The sequence below is a fragment of the Mesocricetus auratus genome, unplaced genomic scaffold, assembly GCF_017639785.1.
Source record: "Mesocricetus auratus isolate SY011 unplaced genomic scaffold, BCM_Maur_2.0 Super-Scaffold_100008, whole genome shotgun sequence".
NCBI classification, from domain to species: domain Eukaryota; kingdom Metazoa; phylum Chordata; class Mammalia; order Rodentia; family Cricetidae; genus Mesocricetus; species Mesocricetus auratus.
This window is the reverse complement of record NW_024429192.1, coordinates 57,340,099-57,361,876: the sequence shown is the minus strand read 5'-3', so window position 1 is coordinate 57,361,876 and position 21,778 is coordinate 57,340,099. Positions and strand designations below refer to the sequence as shown.

Genomic DNA, 21,778 nt, shown 5'->3' with positions numbered 1-21,778 from the left:
ATATTTTTCCCAGAAATCCAATCACAGCAAAGTATGAAATAAAATTTCAAGCCAGTGTCTATAATTTAGAATTTAAATGATCACATATAAGAAAGATCAATTAATAACTTTTATTTTGTATCTTTTTATAGAATACATATTGATTACCTGAATATATTAGGATTCTCCTCTCTGCAATTACATATACTATTGCAGATCTATAATGTTTGCTCTGTTCTACCACAGGAGCACTACAAGATACCAAGACATAGCTTTTTATTTTTTTTTAATTTTTAAAATTATTTTAATTTTAAATAGCTTGTTTTACATGTCAGTCCCAATTCCCTCTCCCTCCCCTCCTCCCACCCCCCTTCACCATCCCCCCTCCAGCCTCCCACCCTATTGTCAATTCCTTCCACATAGGGGATATCTAGAGTCTGTCATTTCACTCAGGGTAGGTCCAGGCACTCCTCTAAGAGTCCAGACTGAGAGAGCATCCCTCTTTTTGTTATGGACACACGATGTCTGTTTGTATTCCAGGGATAAACACTGATCCACTGCTCAGGGCCCCATAGGTTGCTCAGGCCTCCTCACTGACACTCACATTCGGGGGGGGCCGGGGGGTCTGTATCAGTCCCATGCTGGCCTCCCAGCTGTCGGTCTGGGGTCCAAGAGCTCTCCCCTGTTCAGATCAGCTGTCTCTGCTGGTTTTGCCAGCCCATTCTTTGCCAATTTGCTCATCGCTCCTCTCTCTGTGTCACTAGGTTCCTTGGGTTCAGTTCAATGTTTAACTGTGGGTGTTTGCCTCTGCTTCCATCAGTCACAGGATGAAGGCTCCAGCATGGTTATAGACATCAAGATCATTATCAGGAATGGGCATTCGAGGTGGTCTCTCCACTATTGCTTAGCTTGCCAATTGGTGTCATCCCTTTAGATCACTGGAGGTCACACTGGTGCCTGATCTGTGACATAGCTTTTTAACATAAGCATCTTAAAACAATGCTGATTTATTGATCATGTATTAAACATGCTCTCACTAGTCTATTTCAGCTGTATCTGTTCATGTAATTGAGGAATGCCTTTTCTAAAATTATGTTTGACTAACTTTTCAAAGTCATACATAATTTGAGCTGGACAGGGTGGTGTGTGCCTATACTCCTAGCACTTGGAATGCAGAGAAAGGAAGACCTTTAATTTTAAGGCCAGCCTGGGGGCGGGTTATATATAACTTATCATGCCAAGGCTGTGGTGGTTTGAAGGAAATGTCCCTCATAGTCTTGGGCATCTGAATACATGGTCCCACCTGGTGGTACTATGCTGGCAGCCTTAGGAGGTGTAGCCTTGCTGGGAGAAATATGACACTAGGCATGTGCTCTGAGGTTTTAGAAACCACATAAGGTTTTAAAGCCACATGCTGGTCCTGGAATGATTTCCTGGCTTCCTAATTGTGGTTTAAGATGTGAGCGCTCAGCTTGCTGCTCCAGATGCCCTGCCTGCTGCCATGTTTTCCTGCAGTGATGGTGACAGACTCTAACTTCCTGAAACCACAGGCCCAGATAAATCCTTCCTTCTGTAAGTTGTCACAGTATTTTATGCCAACAACAGAAAAGTAACTAAGACAGATCATCAAAAAAGGGATTTTTTTTTTTGGTTTTTGTTTTTTTAGATAAGACCTTACTATGTAACCCAGGCTGGCCTAGAGTTCTCTATGTAGACTAGGTTGGTCTCAAAATCATAGAAATCTGCCTGCTTCTATCTCCCAAGTACTGGGACTAGAGGTGTTTACCACCACAGCCAGCCCAGAAAAGGCGTTATTATTTGTTTGATTGAGATGGGGGTCTCTCTTGGCAGCCTGTACTGGCCTGAAATTCAATATATATATTCAATAATACATATATATGATATATAGTATATAGCATGTATTGTGCATAATATAATATATTATATAATAATTATTATGTAATATAATCATACAAACATGTTATATATTTATAAATATATACTATAGTCACATTAACATGATAATTATTATTTAATATAATTTAGAATGTATAATTGTATGCAATAATACATTGATAAATAATAATATAAATGTGTTTTATACATGAACAGTGTGTTGTATGTGTATAATAAAGAAATATGAGATATATGTTATATAAATATATATTTCACTCTATATGTATATTTAAGGTTGAACTTTACTCAGATCAGTGTGTCATACACAAAGGTTATTTGACTAATATAAAAAACAAACAAACATAAAAAACAAACCTCACATCAAACATTTCTGCACACTGAACTAAGTTGTCCACTTAATACTGTTAGAAACTTCTTCAGTGCCAGATCCTATGAGGTTATGAGGATAAAAAAGCCATGTTCCCTTTCTCAGAGTATGTGGTCCTAGCGGAGAGATGCATTCAACACACACATCAGGAAAATGTGTTTTAATTCCTAAGGCAGAAAGAATTCCCCTTTCTTTCCAGCAGGCTCCACCCAGTCTCCTCGGAAGGGATCTGGAGCTTAGAAATGAGTTTTGGGGAACTGTCCGTGAGTGTGTGAGCCAAGCTGCCGCCAGGCTGTGTGATAGGTTTGAGTGGGAAAGTGTGCTCATTCTGTGTGTGTGCGCACACATGAAAGGTGTGAGTGTGTAAGTCCCTATGAAGCTTGGGTTCAAGATGTGAAAAGTCCTCAAGGCCTACCTCTACCCATCTCTTCTTCCTCACAGGGTCAGCCTCAAACTTCAGCTTCTTCCGATGGATGAAGTCCCTTCTGGTGCCCTCCTGCAGGTCGGTGCCCACTGGGGCTGGTGCAAGGATGGACGAGAGTCCAGGCTGGGGGTGTGGGGTCTTGTTCATGGCTGTGCCTCGGCCTGACGGTGGTGCAGAACTCAGCAATGGAGAAGCGAGCTTCCACGAGGGTTAGGGTTTGCACCTCACTGTGCTCACACTCACACTCAGTACACACTCGTCCTCACTGTGCTCACACTCACACTCACACTGGTCCTCACTGTCCTCACACTCACACTCACACTCACACTGGTCCTCACTGTCCTCACACTCAGTATCCACACTTGTCCTCACTGTGCTCACACTCATATTCACACTGGTTCTCACTGTCCTCACACTCACACTCACACTCACACTGGTCCTCACTGTCCTCACACTCACACTCACACTCACACTCACACTGGTCCTCACTGTCCTCACACTCACACTCACACTGGTTCTCACTGTCCTCACACTCACACTCACACTGACACTGGTCCTCACTGTCCTCACACTCACACTCACACTGGTTCTCACTGTCCTCACACTCAGTATCCACACTCATCCTCACTGTGCTCACACTCACATTCACACTGGTTCTCACTGTCCTCACACTCACACTGGTCCTCACTGTCCTCACACTCACACTCACACTGGTCCTCACTGTCCTCACACTCACACTCACACTGGTTCTCACTGTCCTCACACTCACACTGACACTGGTCCTCACTGTCCTCACACTCACACTCACACACTCATTCTCACTGTCCTCACACTCACAGTCATTCTCACACTCACACTCATTCTCACTGTCCTCACACTCACACTGGTTCTCACTGTCCTCACACTCACACTCACACTGGTCCTCACTGTCCTCACACATACTCACACTCACACACTGGTTCTCATTGTCCTCACACTCACACTCGTCCTCACTGTGCTCACACTCACAGTCATTCTCACACTCACACTGGTCCTCACTGTCCTCACACTCACACTCATTCTCACTGTGCTCACACTCACATTCACACTCGTCCTCACTGTGCTCACACTCACACTCACACTGGTCCTCACTGTCCTCACACTCACACTCGTCCTCACTGTGCTCACACTCACACTGGCTCACGCTGGTCCTCACTGCCCTCCGCTCCTCTTTCCCAGCTTCGGCTCATCAGAACCTACAGGCTCGTGTCCCCTTCCTTCACATCCTCAGTCTGGGTGTCAGATCAGGAGAGCCAATCTCAAAGTTTATAGTCTAAGTCACACTCCCTCAATCGTAATCATGCCTGAGATCAAAGCCTGGATCTCATGTTTCTCATCTCAGGTCAAAGGTAGCTGCTGTCACTGTACTAGTGGCAGATACTCTATAAGCCAAGTGTGGACACGGGTGAGAGGCTGTGAAGGGCTCTGTGAGCCTGCCATGCTCCCTCTCTCTCTCTCTCTCTCTCTCTCTCTCTCTCTCTCTCTCTCTCTCTCTCCCTCCCTTCCTCTCTCTCTCTCTCCCTCCCTTCCTCCCTCTCTCTCTCTCTCTCTCTTTCCTCTCTCTCTCCCTCTCTCTCTCTCTCTCTCCCTCCCTCCCTCTCTCTCTCTCTCTCTCCCTCCCTCCCTCCCTCTTTCTCTCCCTCTCTCTGTCTCTCTACCTCACTCTTCTTTCTCTCTCTCCCTCTCCTCTCTCCCTCTCTCCCTCCCTCTGTCTCTCCCTCTCTCTGTCTCTCCCTCCCTCTGTCTCTCCCTCTCCCTCTCTCCCTCTCCCTCTCCTCTCTCCCTCTCCCTCTCCCTCTCCTCTCTCCCTCTCCCTCTCCTCTCTCCCTCCCTCTCTCTCTCTCCCTCTCTCCCTCTCCCCTCTCCCTCCCCCCCCTCTGTCACTCACACTCACACAGAAGGGGGGTTGAAGTTGTCTTGAAGGGAATGTTCTCTGCTGTCCCTTCTCTCTGGCTCCTTCCCACCCTGGCGGAAGCCCAAACTTGCTCATCCTTTAAGGCCTTAGGGTTCTGGGAGCTACTTCTGTCTTGTGCCCCCTTTCAATGTCAGTGAGAAGCAAAGATGCAGGCCAGGCAAGTCCAAGCAGAACGTAGTCCAGGGCTTATTTGGTTTCATTTTGATGGTTTGATTTTGAAACTCTGGATGCGTGGTTTGTGTTTGCCAATATCTGCACCTTCCACGCCCAGACATCGCTAATGGAGTTTCGGACCTGATCCCATTGATTCCAGATGGTAGAATCCTTTTTCTCTCTTTGTGTTTGCTTCTTAGGTTTGTGTGTGTGTGTGTGTGTGTTAAACACACATAACATCAAATGTATTATCTTAATCATCTGTAAATATACATTCATGGTATTAAATAAAATCATATTGTCATATAGCCATTATCACTACTCATCTCCAGAACCAAAGTTCCATGAATATCCCTCTGCATTCCCTGACATTCTTGTTGTCGTTGTTGTTCTAATTATGTGTACTGGAAAGGGTGGTTATGCCCATGCATGTAGGTGCCTTAGGAGGCTAGAGTTATTAGATTCCTCTGGGGTTGGGAGTTGCAGGCAGTTATAAGCTGCCCAACTTGAGTGCTGGGAACAGAACTTGGGTCCTCTGCAGAAGCAGTGCTTTCTCTTAACCACTGAGCCTACCCCATCATCCTTTTTGAGATAGCTCCCTGGAAATACTGCCAATCTGTTCAAGTTGACACAAGAAGTGGGAATTTGGTGCTATAACTTGGGGTGACAAAGACAAAGGTGTAGGGGTAAAAGCCAAACCTCAAAGATTTGAGGACCCAGGAGCAGAGGATAGGAACTGAATGAGAACTCTATCAGATGCATTTACTGGCTGTTTTATGCCCTCCCTGGAGCTGTGCTAAATGTGGGGTAACCTCTGCCCCTCTTCCTGTCTGAGGCATGAGGTCACCTCACACCTACACAGATCTCTTCCCCCATCACCTAGTACCAAGAGAAAGTAGATTAAGTGGAAATAGGTTTGGTATAGAAGCTGCCTACAGAATTTTTGAGCTTTAAATGTGTGGGTGGGGATATTTGGTATTAGCTGATTTACAAGACTATATTTAGTCGTTTCTGGCTTGAAATCCTAAAAAATGGCCACGGGGTTCATTATGGCTCCTTCAGCCGTACTCTGAATTCCTGGGATGTCAGCTCCAAGGTCATGGTATTAGGAGAATGTTCCTTAAAAAAGACAGCCATTTGGTTGGAACAGGAGTTAGTTCACACAGCTCCTCTCTCAGTACTCAGCTCTGGACTAGTGAAGTGGGTTGTGGAGCCTTGGCCAAGTCAGCATCAAACTTGCTGGCCTCCCCACAGCTCCTGGGTGTGTTTTGAGATGACTTAGAGGAGGGAAGGGCCAAGAAGTGGCTTAAAAATAGAAATTGGTAGCCTTTTGACTTTATCCAAAATGTCCTTCAGAACCAAAGACAAGTCACCGTGAAGTATTTTGGGCAGAAGGACTTGCTCTGTTCTTTCCTCTGTTTACCTGTAGCTCACGGTGACTCTGTGAGGTTTTCTTCCCCGGAGCCCTAGTGACTGTCCTGATGAGGGTTTGAGAGCAGTTCTAGGAAGCTGATTTCCCTGAATCCAGAGGAATGCGTGGCTTTTACCTGCTCAACAACAATCAACAACACATCTATAATTGTCTAGTGTGGCATTTTGGCCACTTCTGTTTTGCAGATTCCAGCCTTATAAAAGCAAATTCAGTTTTCAGGAATTCTTAACTGAACTAATTTAGGTACATTCTTAACAAATGGCTGTGATTGGACACTTTCTGGAGTTAGCTGACACTGCTGCTGCTAAGTTCTACAGACGCGTGTCCTCGGACATACACCTACTTTTTTACATCACTCTTTGCATCTTGTTTTACATTCCCGATTTGAGCACTTGAACGTTACTCTGAGTAAAGTAGCTGATTCTTTTGGGGGGGGGAAGATGTTCAGAGGAAATCTGTGCCTCTCAGAGAACTCAGCAACCTGTCAGGCTATGGACCTGGAAAGGCCATGGAAGGGAGAGAAAACAGAGGCCTGTGGGAACAGAGGCATCCTGAGGCTACTAGCTAATGAGGGACAGAACTAGGCGCAGCAGGACCTTCTCCAGCCTCTAATACCTTCCTCTGGGACCAGCCTGGTACATGACCTTCATATCCACCTGGATACGTGGAAGCGGCTGCCAGTGGACTCTAAATCTGGGCTTTGCTCTGTCCCCCAGGCACCTGCAGCACATCCCCCTTCCCATTTCATGTCCTCTCCTTTTTTTGTAATAGCCCAATAAGTGCTGCCTACTGGAATGTCCACTGATCTTGTTGACTTGATTGTGTGTGAGTACTCCAGCTACAGTGAGCCAATAGGGAAGCAAGATAGGTGGGACTAGGAGTCTAGGAGGATTCTGGGAAATGTAGTGAAGGGAGTCGTTGACATGTGATTCCCAGGAAGAGGGGACACAAGTCTGCATTCTCAGTACAATAAGACCTTATAAAAATGTTAGTAATTATGGGTCAATGATTAAGTCAGAGCTAGTCAATTAGAAACCATAGCAAACAGCCGACAGCTTCATAATTAATATAGTGTCGTTTGTTATTTGGAGGTTCAGATAGCTCGGCAGGGCCCAGGCGACTGGCAGGAGGACTACACATTACACCCCTCCCTTCCTTGGCTCCTTCCCTTCTTCCTTATGTTCCCTCAGCCTTGGTGACAAGGATTTATACAAATGTCTCATTTAGAGCTTAATGCTCAATACACTTCTTCTCAGCACATTGAGCAGTTATGAGTCTTTGTATTAACTGATGCCCACTACAGAGAGATACTTCTCTGACTAAGGTTGAGGGCAGCACTAATCTGCTTATTGTATATAAGCAATAGACTTTACAAGGCAGTTTGACATCATGTTCTTTAGCAAAACAACTGTGGTAGCTTCCTCCTGTAACCTCCTAAGCCATGATTTTGAGCAGGTTTTTGGTACCAAGCCTTAATTCCTTTCTGGGGAGCAAGCCTCAAATCCAATCCAAAAGCAGCTGGTTACACCCACAACCTTCCTGCCACTATTGAAGTCATAGGCACATCTTGCCATGAAAGGTGGTATTGTAGTATGCAAGGTTGGCTGTAGGGATAACATTGATACCTTTTCTCCCCGGCAGCCTGTGTAACACCTCAACTTGCTTTCTAATGAATCAATTTAGTTTCTCTCTCCACTCTTCTCCATTCTGTAGATTTGTCATTCCATTGTCTCATTTGACAAGGGAACAAAGAAAAGTTACAGAACCCTCACAACACTGTCTTTAGTGTGGGCATCTCTTATTAGAGAGTACAGTTTTCCACTGTTCCACTTAAGAACAGTTAATGTTACTCCTGTCATATCATTGACACTCTATCTCCTACGTTGAGTTCACAGACTGTTGTAGTTCTCAACAGCTATGTTTTAAACATTTAAATACACGCTACATGTTATGGCAGCTGGCATTTGCACAGTGTTTCTATCCAGGTAAGACTGGCTTCCACTGTTCATCTCCACTGCTTCTTCCCTTCTCGGTTTCCTATGTCTGTCACCGAAGGAGCCTGAGGTCCGCCCGGGAGCAGATCATCTTGGCACCACACCCAGCCAAGGTTGACATGGCAATGACTCAGCTTACCCAGGAGAACACAGACTTTGCCACCAGAGATCGCTACCACCATTCCTCGCTCGTGAGTCGGGAACAGCTGATGCCTCCCTTCTAGAACATTGCTGGACCCCCATTTCTAGAAGTTGCTCTGGAGATGGGGGACCCAAACCTCAGAACCTTTGGAAACTGCTTCTACCAATGAGAAACCCCAACACTGGTCTCCGCACTACAGCTTTGGATGCCAGAAATCCCATTCTGGTCTGAAGTGGCATGTCTAACCAGACATGGGTGTGGCCATGGCTTCCACATGTACCAAACCTGAACCCACAGGCCACCAGAGTGCTCAGGTAACACTAAGGCAATCAGATGTGGAGAACCAAAACCAGATTTCTTATTGTAAGGGCCACAGCAAACACTTATTTTAGGTACTACACTCACAGGGTTCCAAGTCACAAAGTGTAACTATATTCAGGGTAAAACTCTCCTCCTTGGTCCTCATTGGCTTGGTGCCCATCCCCCACCACAGAGGTAACTACTTCTCTCTCTCTCTCTCTCTCTCTCTCTGTCTGTCTGTCTGTCTGTCTGTCTGTCTGTCTCTCTCTCTCTCTCTCTGTCTGTCTCTCTCTCTCTCTGTCACACACACACACACACACACACACACACACACACACACCCAACCATCTCTTTACAAATAGGAAAGGGGTTCTTATACCTTCTCATACACAAATGCAGCTCTGTATACACACACTCCGTAGCATCTTGCCTTCTCCCTTAATCTGCTTTGGAAGCATCTCCATGATGGTGCTTACACAGTTTCCTCATTATGCCTCGATGTCTGAATGTGCCACAATTTATTTAATCAATCTCATGATGATGGCATTTTGATACACTTCTCAGTAGGAGAGTGCAGGATAGTGGGGATGTGCGTGTGTAAGCTGTTTACTGTTTGGATAAGTACTTTTTAGTTAATGAGTCAAATAACTGGCCAGGCATGGTCATCACATGGAATCCCAGGACTCGAGAGATGAGACAAGAGGATCTAAAGTTTGAAGCCAATCTAGGCTATAAAACAAGACCCTTTATCAAAGTAGGTAGGGAGATGAGAAGGAAATAAATTATGAGTTGCCTAACCATGACTAGTGTTGTCAAAAATATATGTAGTCCCTGACTCCCGGATACCTTTGCATCTGTTTTGTGACACGAATAGCATGAGGTGACAGGACTCTAGAGTCCTCTGTGAACTGGGCCTGGCACTCATCATAAGCATCCAGCATTGGGGACCAGGCTTCCTGGAAAGTTCCGCCCCTGGCCCAGGCTCCAGCTCCACCGCTGAGCATGGAGGCATGGGCTGCTGGGTCTCTCTAGACTCCTCCTTATGTTCTCTTGAGATGCTGTGCTAACCCTGCCCGTGGCATGGGCTTCACATTTTAACAAGTGCCACCCGGGATTCAGTGTTGGGTTTGCTGTGAACACACTTTATAAAACACTTGTATGCTAGATGGGAAGGCTTAGAGTAGGTGAGGGCTGAGAAGGGCTTGAGGGGTCAGCTTAAAACCTTCTCTTCTGGAAAACAAGATCTCATTCGTGATGTCTAGAAACAACACCTACCTTTGCTTGAACAAATGTCCAAGCATCTTTAGATACTTTTAAAGAATGCAGACTTTGGGTTGGAAAAAAACATGGGAACAGAAACACCACAAAAAGTGCCAGCAAGATGACCCAGGAAGGGCACTTTCTGCCAAGCCTGACCACATGAGTTCTAGTCCCAGAATTCATATGGTAGAAGGGGAGAACCAATTCCTACAAATTGCCCTCTGTCCTCCACAGGTGTGCTCTGATTTACATCACACACGAGCATGCATGCAGTACACATGACCTCACTTAGGCACACATATTCACATAAAATTTTAAGATATTTTTAAAGGACACAGGCCAGAGAGATGGTTCAGTAGTTAAGAATACTTCTTGCTCTTCTCAAGGACTAGGGATCAATTCCCAGGACCTAAATGGTGGCTTACAACTGTCTGTAACTCCAGTTCTAGGAGATCAGAGACCCTCTCCTAGCCTCGGGTAGCACCAGAGAATGTAGTATGCAGCCATACATGCAGGCAAGCATCAATACACATGAAACACAGTACAAAAAAGTAGGCTAATCTGGGCATGGGTTATTAACAGGACTTAGGAGGCTGAGGCAGGAGGATGGTAAAGCCAAGGGCAGTGATCTCTGGGGGCCTGTTTTGTATTTGTTTTCTTGACAGGATCTTAATGTGGTTTAGGCTAGTCTGGAACTCACTCTGTAGCCCAGACTAGCCTTGAATGTGTAGTCCTCTGGCCTCAGCTACCATATATATCTGAAGGTCCTTTTAAAGAAGAGCTTTATTCATGAAGTTCCTTGTGGCCACTGTAATTAATCACACAGACCAGATGCCTTTAAAACAGCAGAAGTACATTTTTTTATGGCTTTGAAGTACAGAAATCTCAAATCAGTCTTACTGAGTCAAAAATCAAGGCCAAGGAACAAAACTGAACTCCCCCACAAGCTCTGGAGGAATTTGTTTTGTGCCTTCCCTAGCTTTGTTGGCTGCCAGCATTCCTGGATTTGTGACCACATCACTGCAATTCAAAGCCAACACCACAGGTCACAGCTACCATGCATTGCCTTCTGGGGGTGTGTGAAGTCTGTCTTCGTTTTTATCATCTAAGGAGGCGTGTGATTATTCTGAGGCCCAAGATAACCTAGAGTGAGCCCCAGCTCAGGAGCCTTGATTTAATCACATTTGCAAATGCATTTATTTCAAAGTGAGGAGGTACTGGCAGGGCCTGAGAAATAGGACATAGGCATCTTTGGGACCATTTTCTGCCCAGCAAGAAGACTTTGCCTGCATCTGCTTTTGCTGTTTTGAATTCTGCACACCAGGCTAAAAGAGCAGCCACTCAGAAGAAGAAGGCAGTGATCTGGAATATCCACAGACCTTGAATAAGATGATACCGAGGCCTAAACAATATACAGGAAAGGCATCCTCGGACAGGAAGAGCATCCTCCAACAAAAAGGGCATCCTTTGTCAAGGAGGGTATCCTTGGACAAGAAGGTCAGCCTCCTACAACAAGGGCATCCTCCAGTGGGATTCATCTTACAGAGAAGAGTAAGAGGACTGGGTCACTCAGTATTAAGGACACCAAAATGAATAGCTCAGCGTTGTGGGTCGGGGGCAGGTGATAAGCAGGCCGAACCTCTAATAGTATCCAAAGTTCTTATATTTAACCCCAGCTAGATCACATAGCTGTGATCATAGGTTCAGCTTAGGTTCCTTGGAAAGTAAATGCTTCTGAGCTACCTCTTTAGTCAGGAGTGAGAAGAGGAAGGGAGAGGAGAGAGGTTGGAGGCAGTGAGAACGGATTCACGGTCACACAGGAGCACATGGCCTCTAGATGCTGCCCTTTGAAGAGCCCGTGGGTGCAGAACACCTGTCTCAAGACCCGCTTCCAGACGGAGGAGGAGTCAGAACTCTTCCTGGTTCCTGTTTCCCCAAACTAAAGGGGGAGCCTGGGAGACATTAGCCACCTGCACTTGTAACGTGCATGCGTGTGAGTGCCTAACTTCTGCATGGAGAGAGTCTGACTGGAGTCTATCTGGAAGGAGCCAACCCAGCTGAGATGGAACCAGTAGCCTGACCAGAGACAGGTGGTGCAGATGGCACCTGAGGTGACACATTGATAAGTGTCATATGAAACCTACATACTATAGGTCACTGCGACAGCTAAATATGCCTGCCAGTGACTCATCCGGACAAGGTTTATGTTTGATTCAGTCAGGGTTCTCTAGAGGAACAAAACTGAATATATACGTGTGTGTGTGACTCAGTACCTTACAGACTGTGGTCCAGCTCGTCCAACATTGGCTGTCTCCTGATGGAAAGACCCAAATCTGGTAGTTGTTCCATCCATGAGTCTGGGCATCTCAGCAGGTATTCTGCCTACACTGGAATTCCAAAGAAATAAGTTCTAATACCAGAGAAGGGATGTTTCAGCAGCAGGGTAGATGAACTTGCCAGTGAAAATCTGAGCAAGCAGGCAAAAAGCAAAAGCTTCCTTCTTCCATGTCCTCTGCCACCAGAAGGTGTAGACTTAGACTGTATCTTCTCACCTCAAAAGAGCCAGTCTAAAAAAAAAAACTGTGCTCAACTGCTTGCTTGGGGCTTAGTTGATTCCAGATGTGGCTGATAACAAAGGTTAGTCATTATGTAATCCTAAAGGATATTCTTTTCTTCTTCTTTCTCTCTGCCTCTGTCTCTTTGACTCTGTCTCTTTGACTCCCCCCGACAGAGTTTCTCTGTGTAGCTCCGACTGTCTTGGAGCTAACTCTGTAGACCAGGCTGGGCTTGAACTGACAGAGATCCTCCTGCATCAGCCTCCTGAGTGCTAGAGTTAAAGACATGAGCCCCCCATGCCTGGCCCAAAGTATATTCTTGATTGTCAGCCCCATTAATGTATGTGCTACCACATGCAGATTCCTCACTTAAAAGTTCACCAACAGCCAGAAGCTGTAGGAGACAATGTCAGAGTGAAGATGATGATGGATCCTTCTGGGGCCATGAATGAGTCCCTCCCTTAAGCCATTCACTTACTGACCCACCTGGTAATTCACCTGCCTACTTACCCATTAACTCCTTCATCAACCCATCTGACAGTCAATCCTTCCGACTATCTAAGACTAGAGAAACTCTACCCAGAGCTTCATATACAGTACTTGGCACCTATTCCACCTGATCCAGATAACTGGACAACAGTAGAACTGTCTCAGGTAAAGGTACAATCACAGGTCTTTCAAAGAACTCCTCAGCCTCCACCCTTGCCATTGGTGTGTATACAGCCCAATCCCAGAGCACTCTTTTTTAAATGTTTTAAATCTTCTTTTAATGTTTTAAATTATTTTATGTATATGAGTGTCTTACTTACATGTATGTCTGTGCAGGACATGCAGGCTTGGTGCCTATGGAGGCCAGAAGAGGATAACTGATTCCCTGAGACTAGGGTTACTGATGGTTGTGAGCTGCCATGTGGGTGCTGGGAATTGAACCCAGGTCCTCTGGAGGAGCAGCCAGTGATTGCAACCTCTCAACCATCCTTCCAGTCTCAGCCCAGGTCCCTTGGAGCATTGCTGAATTCAAGGCTAGGAACCAGAACAGGGGTCACTTTCTCAGATAGTCATGCTAATCTGCCCTCTACTTTGCATAATCAGATGCAGCATACATAAACTATTCAAATTAGCGTGGAGTCTGAGGCTCAGGATTCAATCATTCCCTTCAGGTTTCTGACCCAGAGTGTTTAAAGGTGGGACAGAGTTTGTGTGTTAAATATTATTGTTTATTTGTATGCGAGTGTCTGTGCATGTGTGCGAGGAGGTCAGAGAGATGTCAAAGTATCAAATGGAGTTAGAGGCAGCTGTGAGCTGCCTGATGTGGGTGCTGGGACTTGAACTGCGGTCCTTTGCAAGAGTGGAAGAAGCTCTCTTAGCCTCTGAGTCACTCTCCAGCCCGGTTTCTGTATTAATTCTCTGAGGGGGTGCAAAGCTTCTGTTGGCAACTGTAGTAGACAGATGAAGCTGACATCAGCAGTTTGTATGAGGACCCTGGTGTCTAATGTATTTTCTACTGAGTCTAAGCTCTAACCCCAGAATCCCTTCAATGAGGAGCCAGAGCCAAAACCCAGCCTACCTTGTTACCAGTAGCATATGAAAAGAGAGGTGACAACTTCACATTCCTTACCTTTCAACTTAGTGAACTAATGAACTAATGAATGTGGGGACTATTGACGAATGAACTAATTGGCCAGGCATTGGTGGTACATGACTTTAATCCCAGCACTCGGGAGGCAGAGGCAGGTGGATCTCTGAGTTCAAGGCCAGCTTGGTCTACAGAGCGAGTTCCGACAGCCTCCAAAACAATACAGAGAAACCCTGCCTCGAAAAACAAACAAACAAAAGACCAATGAACTAATTGAACCCAGGGCCTCATGCATGTTAGGCAAGCACTCTTCCAACTGAGCTACATCCACAGCCCAATTTTCTATTGCTGCTACAACAAATTCAGTGGCTTGATACAAGAAAAATGTATTCTCTTACATTTACAGATGTCAAAAGCCCAAAAAGGGTCTTGAAATAAGATGATGGTACTAACAGAGTCATAGTCTCTAGAGCAGGGGTTCTCAGCCTGTGCGTCTTGACCCCCTTGGCAAAAATCTTTATATTATGATTCCTAACAGTAGGGAAATTACAGTTATGAAGTAGCAATGAAAATAATTTTATGGTCGGGGTCACCACAACACGAGGAACTGGATTAAAGGGTCGTGTTAGGGAGGTGAGAACCACTGCCCTAGAGGCTCTAGAGGAACTGATTTGCTTGCTTCCTCCAGCTTCTAGGAGCTGCCTTTATTCCTTGCTCTTCTGCCTTCCACCTTTTCTCCAGCTGTCAGCAAGCACACCGTCTCCAGCCTCTGCTTCTCCATCACAGCTCCTTTTCTGACTCTCCTGCCTCCCTCTTCTGCTTTTAGGGACCCTAGTGATTATTCTGAATCCATCTAGTATCCCAGAATAATCTCCCCATCTCAGAATCTGTAGGCATACGTGCCTAGGGCCCTCTGCTATGTCAGTCACATGACCATTGGTTCTCAGGATAAGGATGCAGCTGTCTTTGAGGGCATCCTTTACCTACCACATCTGACAGGCTCAGTTGCAGAGGAAAGTAAAGTTTCCCTTAAGAAATGGCTGGATTTATGTCCAAGGTACTCAGCAGGCAGCCAAGCCCATTACTGCAAGAGGACCTCAGGATTACTGGGGGAGACAAGGGATGCAGGAACCCAGATTCTGAGGTGTTTGTTAGAAGATATGGGAAGAAAGGCTGAGAAGTTGGCTTAGTGTGTAAGAGGGCTTGCCGTGCAAGCATGAGGACTTGAGTTCAAATCCCCCACACCCACATGAAAGCCAGGTGAAGCTTCACACATGCATGGAAGTATGCACACACATATGTGTATCGTCTATGTACATATACACCACGCACTCAAAGTTTAAAGTTTTAAATAATAATAAAAGAATGTGGGGCGAATTGAAGGCCAGGAGGGAGAGGGAACTGGAATTGGTATATAAAATAAGATTGTTTTTCATTTCAATAAAAATTTAAAAAAATAATGTGTAAACCTTAAAACAGAAAAGACACAAAAAGGCTTTTGAACCAAGGAACAAGGTGCATAGGAATAAATGAGATGCCAGTTAGAGACAACAGGCTCACTTCAGTCTACCAACTGGTCTACCTCTTTCTTTTAGATGAACCAACTGGTCTACCTCTTTCTTTTAGATGAACCTTCTGGTCTACCTCTTTCTTTTAGATGAACCTTCTGGTCTACCTCCTTCTTTTAGATGAACCTTCTGGTCTACCTCTTTCTTTTAGATGAACCTTCTGGTCTACCTCTTTCTTTTAGATGAACCTTCTGGTCTACGTCTTTTTTAGGTGAGTTTACTAATGCAAACTTTATGTTGCCCTGGCTCTACTACAATTACTAGCTTTGTGATCTTGGGCATGCTTTTTGTCACTTATCTCTGTGAAATGGGAATGGAAATTCCTACCAGCTAGTGCATGGAGTTCTGAGTACTAAATGAAAGGAAACGTTTATAAAAAAAAGTTTTCTTTTGTTTTTGAGGAGACAAAGATGGGGGAGTGGGTAGCAGTGTTAAGAGCCACCCCCACTAATTATGTCAGTCACTGTGGGCAGCACAGGAAGAATAACAAGCTCACACGAACGGCAACGCTTCTTGGCACTAGCTAGCCTGGAACTTCAGAGCCAAGTGGAGCCCTGCTGCTTCAGGAGGCCATGTGGCATTTTGCGAGCCACAGACCTAGCAGGACACCTTCTCCAGCCAACAGCAGATCTGGGGCATATCCAAGTCAGAGCGGGGAGAGCCACAAAGCTCTGCCCTTACTCTGTCTTTGACCTGTCAAGTTCTTCTGGTCCCCTCCTGTCCCTTACATATGTCTCTCAGCCTTCTCTCTGATCAGCTTAGGACCTTGAGAATTTTTCTTTCTCATTCTTCTGAACCAGAGTGGATTCCAGAGCAAGCATCCATCTCCTGGCCTCCCTTAACCCCTTCTAGCCTTGTCTCCTTAGAGTCCACACAGGTGCCTGAGAGGAGAGACTTGGTGTAGGGGTGGCATCCCCTCCAGAGGCAGGGGAACCAAAGAAGTATCACTAAAGCTGCCCAGCACACACATATCTTGGAAACATACTTGGGTTCCTTCAGGAAAACTTATCAGTAGAAATAGTTGCCAGTTCTCAGCTAAGGCATGGAAGGCTTATAATTGTTTTTTTTTTTTTTTGAGGGGGAGGGTGGCACTACCTAACTTCCAAATAAATACACGGAGACTGATTCTTATGAATGCCTGGCCTTAGCTTGGCTTATTTCTAGCCAGCTTTTCTTAACTTAAGTTGTTCCATCTAACTTTTGCCTCTGGGCTTTTACCTTTCTCCATTCTACATATCTTGCTTTCCTTCTTACTCCACAGCTGGCTGTGTGACTGGGTGGCTGGCCCCTGTGTCCTTCTCTCCTTCTTTCTTTTTCTTGATCCTCCCTCTTTTTCTTCCAAGCCTAGATTTCTCCTTTTATTTATTCTCTCTGCCTGACAGCCCCACTTATTCCTCTCCTGCCTAGCTACTGGCTGTTCAGCTCTTTGTTAGACCAATCAGGTGTTTTAGACAGGGAAAGTAACACAGCTTCACAGAGTTAAACAAAAGTAACATAAAAGAATGCAACACATCTTTGCATCATCAAACAAATATTCCACAACATAAATAAATGTAACACATCTTAAGCTAACATTCCACAACAAAGGCCTAAGCCTCTTGCTGAGGTATTCTTAGGAAGCTCAAATCCAGGGAAAAGAGCAGATAGAAAGGAAAACCACCCCAATCAGGGGTCCCCCAGCTGGCTGTGCTCATGGAAAAATATCCCATCTCATAACATTGAGGTTGCTGCCAACTCTCTATGTCCTGGATCTTATGGGCTGAACTGAGTGAATGACAGTGAATACTCCCATCGTTCATCAAGTGACAGGGATACAGCCTCCTTTAAAGAGAAGAAGAGTAGTTTCCTAAATGGGGCCTAAAATAATGGGCAGCATGAATTTCTTTCCCTTTAACATACTTTATTTTGGGGTCAAAGAGATGGCTCAGTGGTTAAAAGCACGTCTGCTCTTGCAGAGGACCATAGTTTGGTTCCCAGGACCCACATGGCACTCAGAACCTTCTGTAACCCCAGCTTAAGAGGATCCAACACCCTCTTATGGCTTCTTTGGACACCTGACTACATGTACACACACACACACACACACAATGTTTAATTTTATTTTTAGTTGAAGGGAATATACACATGTGATGCCATACATATCAGAGGACAATTTTGTGTAGTGGGTCCCAGGGATTGAACTCTGGTCATCAGGCTTGGCTGCAAGCACCTTTACCTGCTGAGCCATAGAGCCATCTCAAAGCCGCTTTCTTTCTCTTTTATTTGCTAATTCAATAACAACTGTATGTGTGTGTACACACGCATGTGCCCACCTGTGTCCCTGGCTATTTTTGTTAAAGAAGGCACCATATTAAAAGCTAGACGCATGAAGTGTGGAGACTGCCTTAAAGTATGGGCCACGTGGCATACATCAGATTCACTTGGGGAAGCCCTATGAGCAGGTGACATCTCAAAGGATTAGCAGTCGTTCCCCAGTGACCAGTATGAGGGCTGAGTGAATGCTGATTAATGAGATGTAACTGGAGCAAACAGCACTGGTTTCAAATACAGCCCCCACACTGAATGTCTCAAAGGCCGGTACTCCAGATGGCAGGGTCAATTTGTAGATGAACTCTTCTGACACGGGCAACTCTGTGGTCCTGTGTCAGTCAGGGTCTATTTGCTGCTATAATAAAGATCAGGGAACCTCAGTGACTTGACACTGCAAATGCATTCCACCCCCTGTTACCGTCTGTGCCAGTAAGAGGGAGAGCAGGGCTCTGCACTGGCACCAGAGACTCGGCCTCTTCAACATCTCTGCCCTCGGCTGGCAGGTACGGAGACGGGAGTACCACCAGGAGGGTGTCAGGGAGGTGAGGGAATCAGGTTGCAAGTCTGTGTTACCTCCTCCTGTATTCATTGCTCAGACTAGACACATCATATCCGACTGAAAGACAGGCTAGGGAATACAGGCCTGCTGGGTGCTGAGGGCATGGGGGGGCTGTCCTGTCACTGTGCTTCAGGACAAAAACAGATGGACCACCGTCTTTCCTGATATGAATCCCTCCATCTGCCCTGAGTGGGTTTGTGCCTTCATTCACTCTTCCAGTGACACGACTGTCTTCATGCCATGCTTGGAACTCCATTTTCAGGACTCTCAAGAGCCCTTAAAACGCAGTGTTATGATCTGTGCTGATTGTCATAGTCACTCACTTGAGACCAGGAGCTCAGGACCAGCCTGGGATAATACAATTTCATCTCAAAACTGAAATGAAGCCTGTGAGCATTCTAATTGATGGCACGTTTTTATTTTGTTCCTGAGAGAGCCAGAAATTATTTGGAACCAAATCTGGGAATAAAGGGATTCATCAAGCTAAATTGCCTTGAGTATGAAAAAAAAATGAAGCAGACTCAGGACATTTTGAGGCTTGACAGTGTTCTCGGGATGACTGCACAAGCCTCCTAAGGTACCGGTTTTGAAGGAACACCAGTTATTAGACAGAAGAATTTCAGTAAATTGAGTATGTGATTGACTTTGTAACTTTAGTTTACATGCTTTCATTTATTCATGTATAAATTGGCTTTCTTTTGCCTTGTTGAAAATTATCACAATGTATACTTTTAAATATTCTTTTTTTTCTTGTTATGTGTATGTGGTGTTTTTGTATTATAAAACTTTTCCTGGGGAGACACAACACACACATCTACTCACCCCAGACAGGGATTCCACCACAGTACAGATACCACCAATGTCTGACTTGGTGAACCAATGAGTTTATTGGGGTTACTTACATGAATATGGGTGAGGGGTTACTTAGAAGCAGAAATGACTCAAAGACAGCTGCATCACCAAAGCCCACCCCAAGCATGGGTGACAGCTCACACAGCTAGGAACCTGGAGCACACTGCACAGCCTGCAGGCAGCTCAACAGGTTGGACAGTCACTTTCCAAGTGACTCAGTTGGTCTAAGCCTCTTCCAGGCAGCTCGGCTAGCTTCTGTTTCTTCCAGGCAGATGGTCTGGTCTGAGTCGTCTTTGCAGCTTGGCTTATCCCAGGGTCCTCAGAACACAGGGACATGCTGGGTTGGCATGGCAGATTGCCTGTAATTCCAGCAACAAAACCACTGAACCATAACCCCAGCCCATTTTTAATTATTTGTGATGTGCCCGTCAACCTAGTCAACCCATCATGGATTCACTCAGTCACTCTGTATTTACTGAGTGTCTACACGTGCCACAATGTTTCTTTACTCCCCTCTGATACTTGACGACCATCACTGCTCTCATGGTTGCCTGAGGCTCCACATATGGGTCCTAGAAACAGAGTGTTCTAGAATGAAGAGGCAAGAATTGAGAGCAGCCCTCGGGTAGCCAGCTGGTACTGGAATTGGCTGTACTTGGGTAGTGCCACCAAAACCTTCTGAGAATAGTCACTATAGTGACTAGTGACTGATCTCCCTACCGCCCTTCCCAGCTCCGTTTTCTAATCTGTCCTCTATGCCTTAGCTTTTAAACACTCAGAGACCAACAGAGTCCAAGCCCTAACTGTTGCCTTTGTCATTTTTCCTAGACTTTTGTTCTCTTTCCTTCCAAGTAGATCTTTTCCATGCCCAAATTCTGCACTAAAAACAGCACAGGTCCCTCATTCCTCACCCCCATAATTACTGGCCCAACTCACTCTGTCCACCGAACCCAATCCTCTTGAGAAATTCTATCAGCCAGCTGGGCTTCTCCTCTCCCTCACTCTCTCTCCTCTCCCAACACTGTCCATATCACCCCGGTAGGATGCAGCAGCTCTATGTTAGTCCTCCACTAGAATTTCTGTTCTAACTGGATGCAATAGCTCATGCCTGTAATCCCAGAAGCCAGGAGGCTAAAGCAGGGAATTGCTATGAGTTTAAGGCAAACCTGGTCTCATAGCAAGTACCAAGCCGACAAGGGTTTCATAGCAAGACCCTGTCTCAAAATTAAAGGAAACAAAAAGAATTCTGTTTGCTTTGCTTGGGAAACCCTGAAGTGTCCTTCAGGAAAGTAGTCTAATGTCTAAAGCTAAATCTCAGAATTAGAGCACTTGGTATTTATGTAAAAGAGCTCACAGTAAACAAACTGACTCCATCCTTTCTCCTAGTCTGCTAGCTTGTCAAGGCTAGGGACTATCTCTTTCTTTTGATTTTACTTTATGTGTGTGGGTGTTTTGCCTGTCTGTGTGTCTGTATACTACATGTGTGCAGTACCCATAGAGGCCAGAAGGGGGAGAGCATCAAATCCCTGTCACTGGAGTTATAGAGAGTTGTAAAGAGCTCCATGTGTGCTGGGAATCAAATACAACAATTTTACAAGAACAGCAAGTGCTCTTAACCTTGAGCCATCTCTCCAGCCACACACACACACACACACACACACACACACATGTCTTGCTCATCTTTCAATAGCTGTAACCTAGCATAATGCCTACTGGTACAAAGTAGATATATGTACAGCAACTGCTTCTCAAATGACCATACTGATTGTGACTCTGCATTGCTGGAAGTTGCACACAGTCTGTTTCTTTACACATCTGGTAGGAGTGGTTTTAGCTGTGGACACATGTTAGAATTGTTGGGGGAGCTTGTAAGGAATGCTGACAAGTCTACTGTCCAGACATTGTTCTAATGTCCAATTTTCAAACTCTGCCTAGTTCCTCCGTCTCTCAAGGCTCTTGGAGTTCTTCCCCAGAACACTCCTGTACATGTGGCTTATCCTTGGGGCCTTCTCAAATGGCTCTCTGTCATCAGGCCACACCACCAGAGGCTGTGAAAGCATATTCCACAGACCCAGGAGAAATGCATTTAGTTCTGTGTCAAGCGGTGATTAAGGAGAACAGCTAGAAAGGGGAGGGTGATATGGGGGAGTTGGTTGGAAAAACGGCATAAACAGAAGAGGCTGAGGAGGAGGCAGCAAAGAGGATGGTCCAGAGGCCCTTGAACAAAAAGAGAAGCTGAGATGTCCAGACACTGACCTGCAGGCAAAACACCCATGAACAGACAGCAACACTTGGCTAGGGTCCGTCAGGAGTTGGGGAGGATGGAAACTTCCAGGCTCATGTTGAGTGGGTGGAGAAGAGTGGCCAGGGAAGCGACAGACCTGGGCTGCAGGAAGGTAGGTGAGTGAGTAGCACTAATGTGAGTCTGGGCCGAGC

General features: G+C 45.6%; 1 protein-coding gene across 2 annotated transcripts in view; it reads left to right on the top strand.

Moving 5' to 3' along the window:
• Positions 1–9,462, top strand: part of Slc12a8 (solute carrier family 12 member 8) — a 153,524-nt gene extending 144,062 nt beyond the window's left edge. For both annotated transcript variants that reach the window (XM_040750885.1, XM_040750886.1), the window contains 2 exons: positions 2,705–2,765; positions 8,282–9,462. In XM_040750885.1, coding sequence (XP_040606819.1) covers positions 2,705–2,765; positions 8,282–8,444 — 224 coding nt within the window. In that variant the 3' untranslated portion in view covers positions 8,445–9,462. The remainder of the gene's footprint in view (positions 1–2,704; positions 2,766–8,281) is intronic.
• The last annotated feature ends 12,316 nt before the right edge of the window (positions 9,463–21,778 follow it).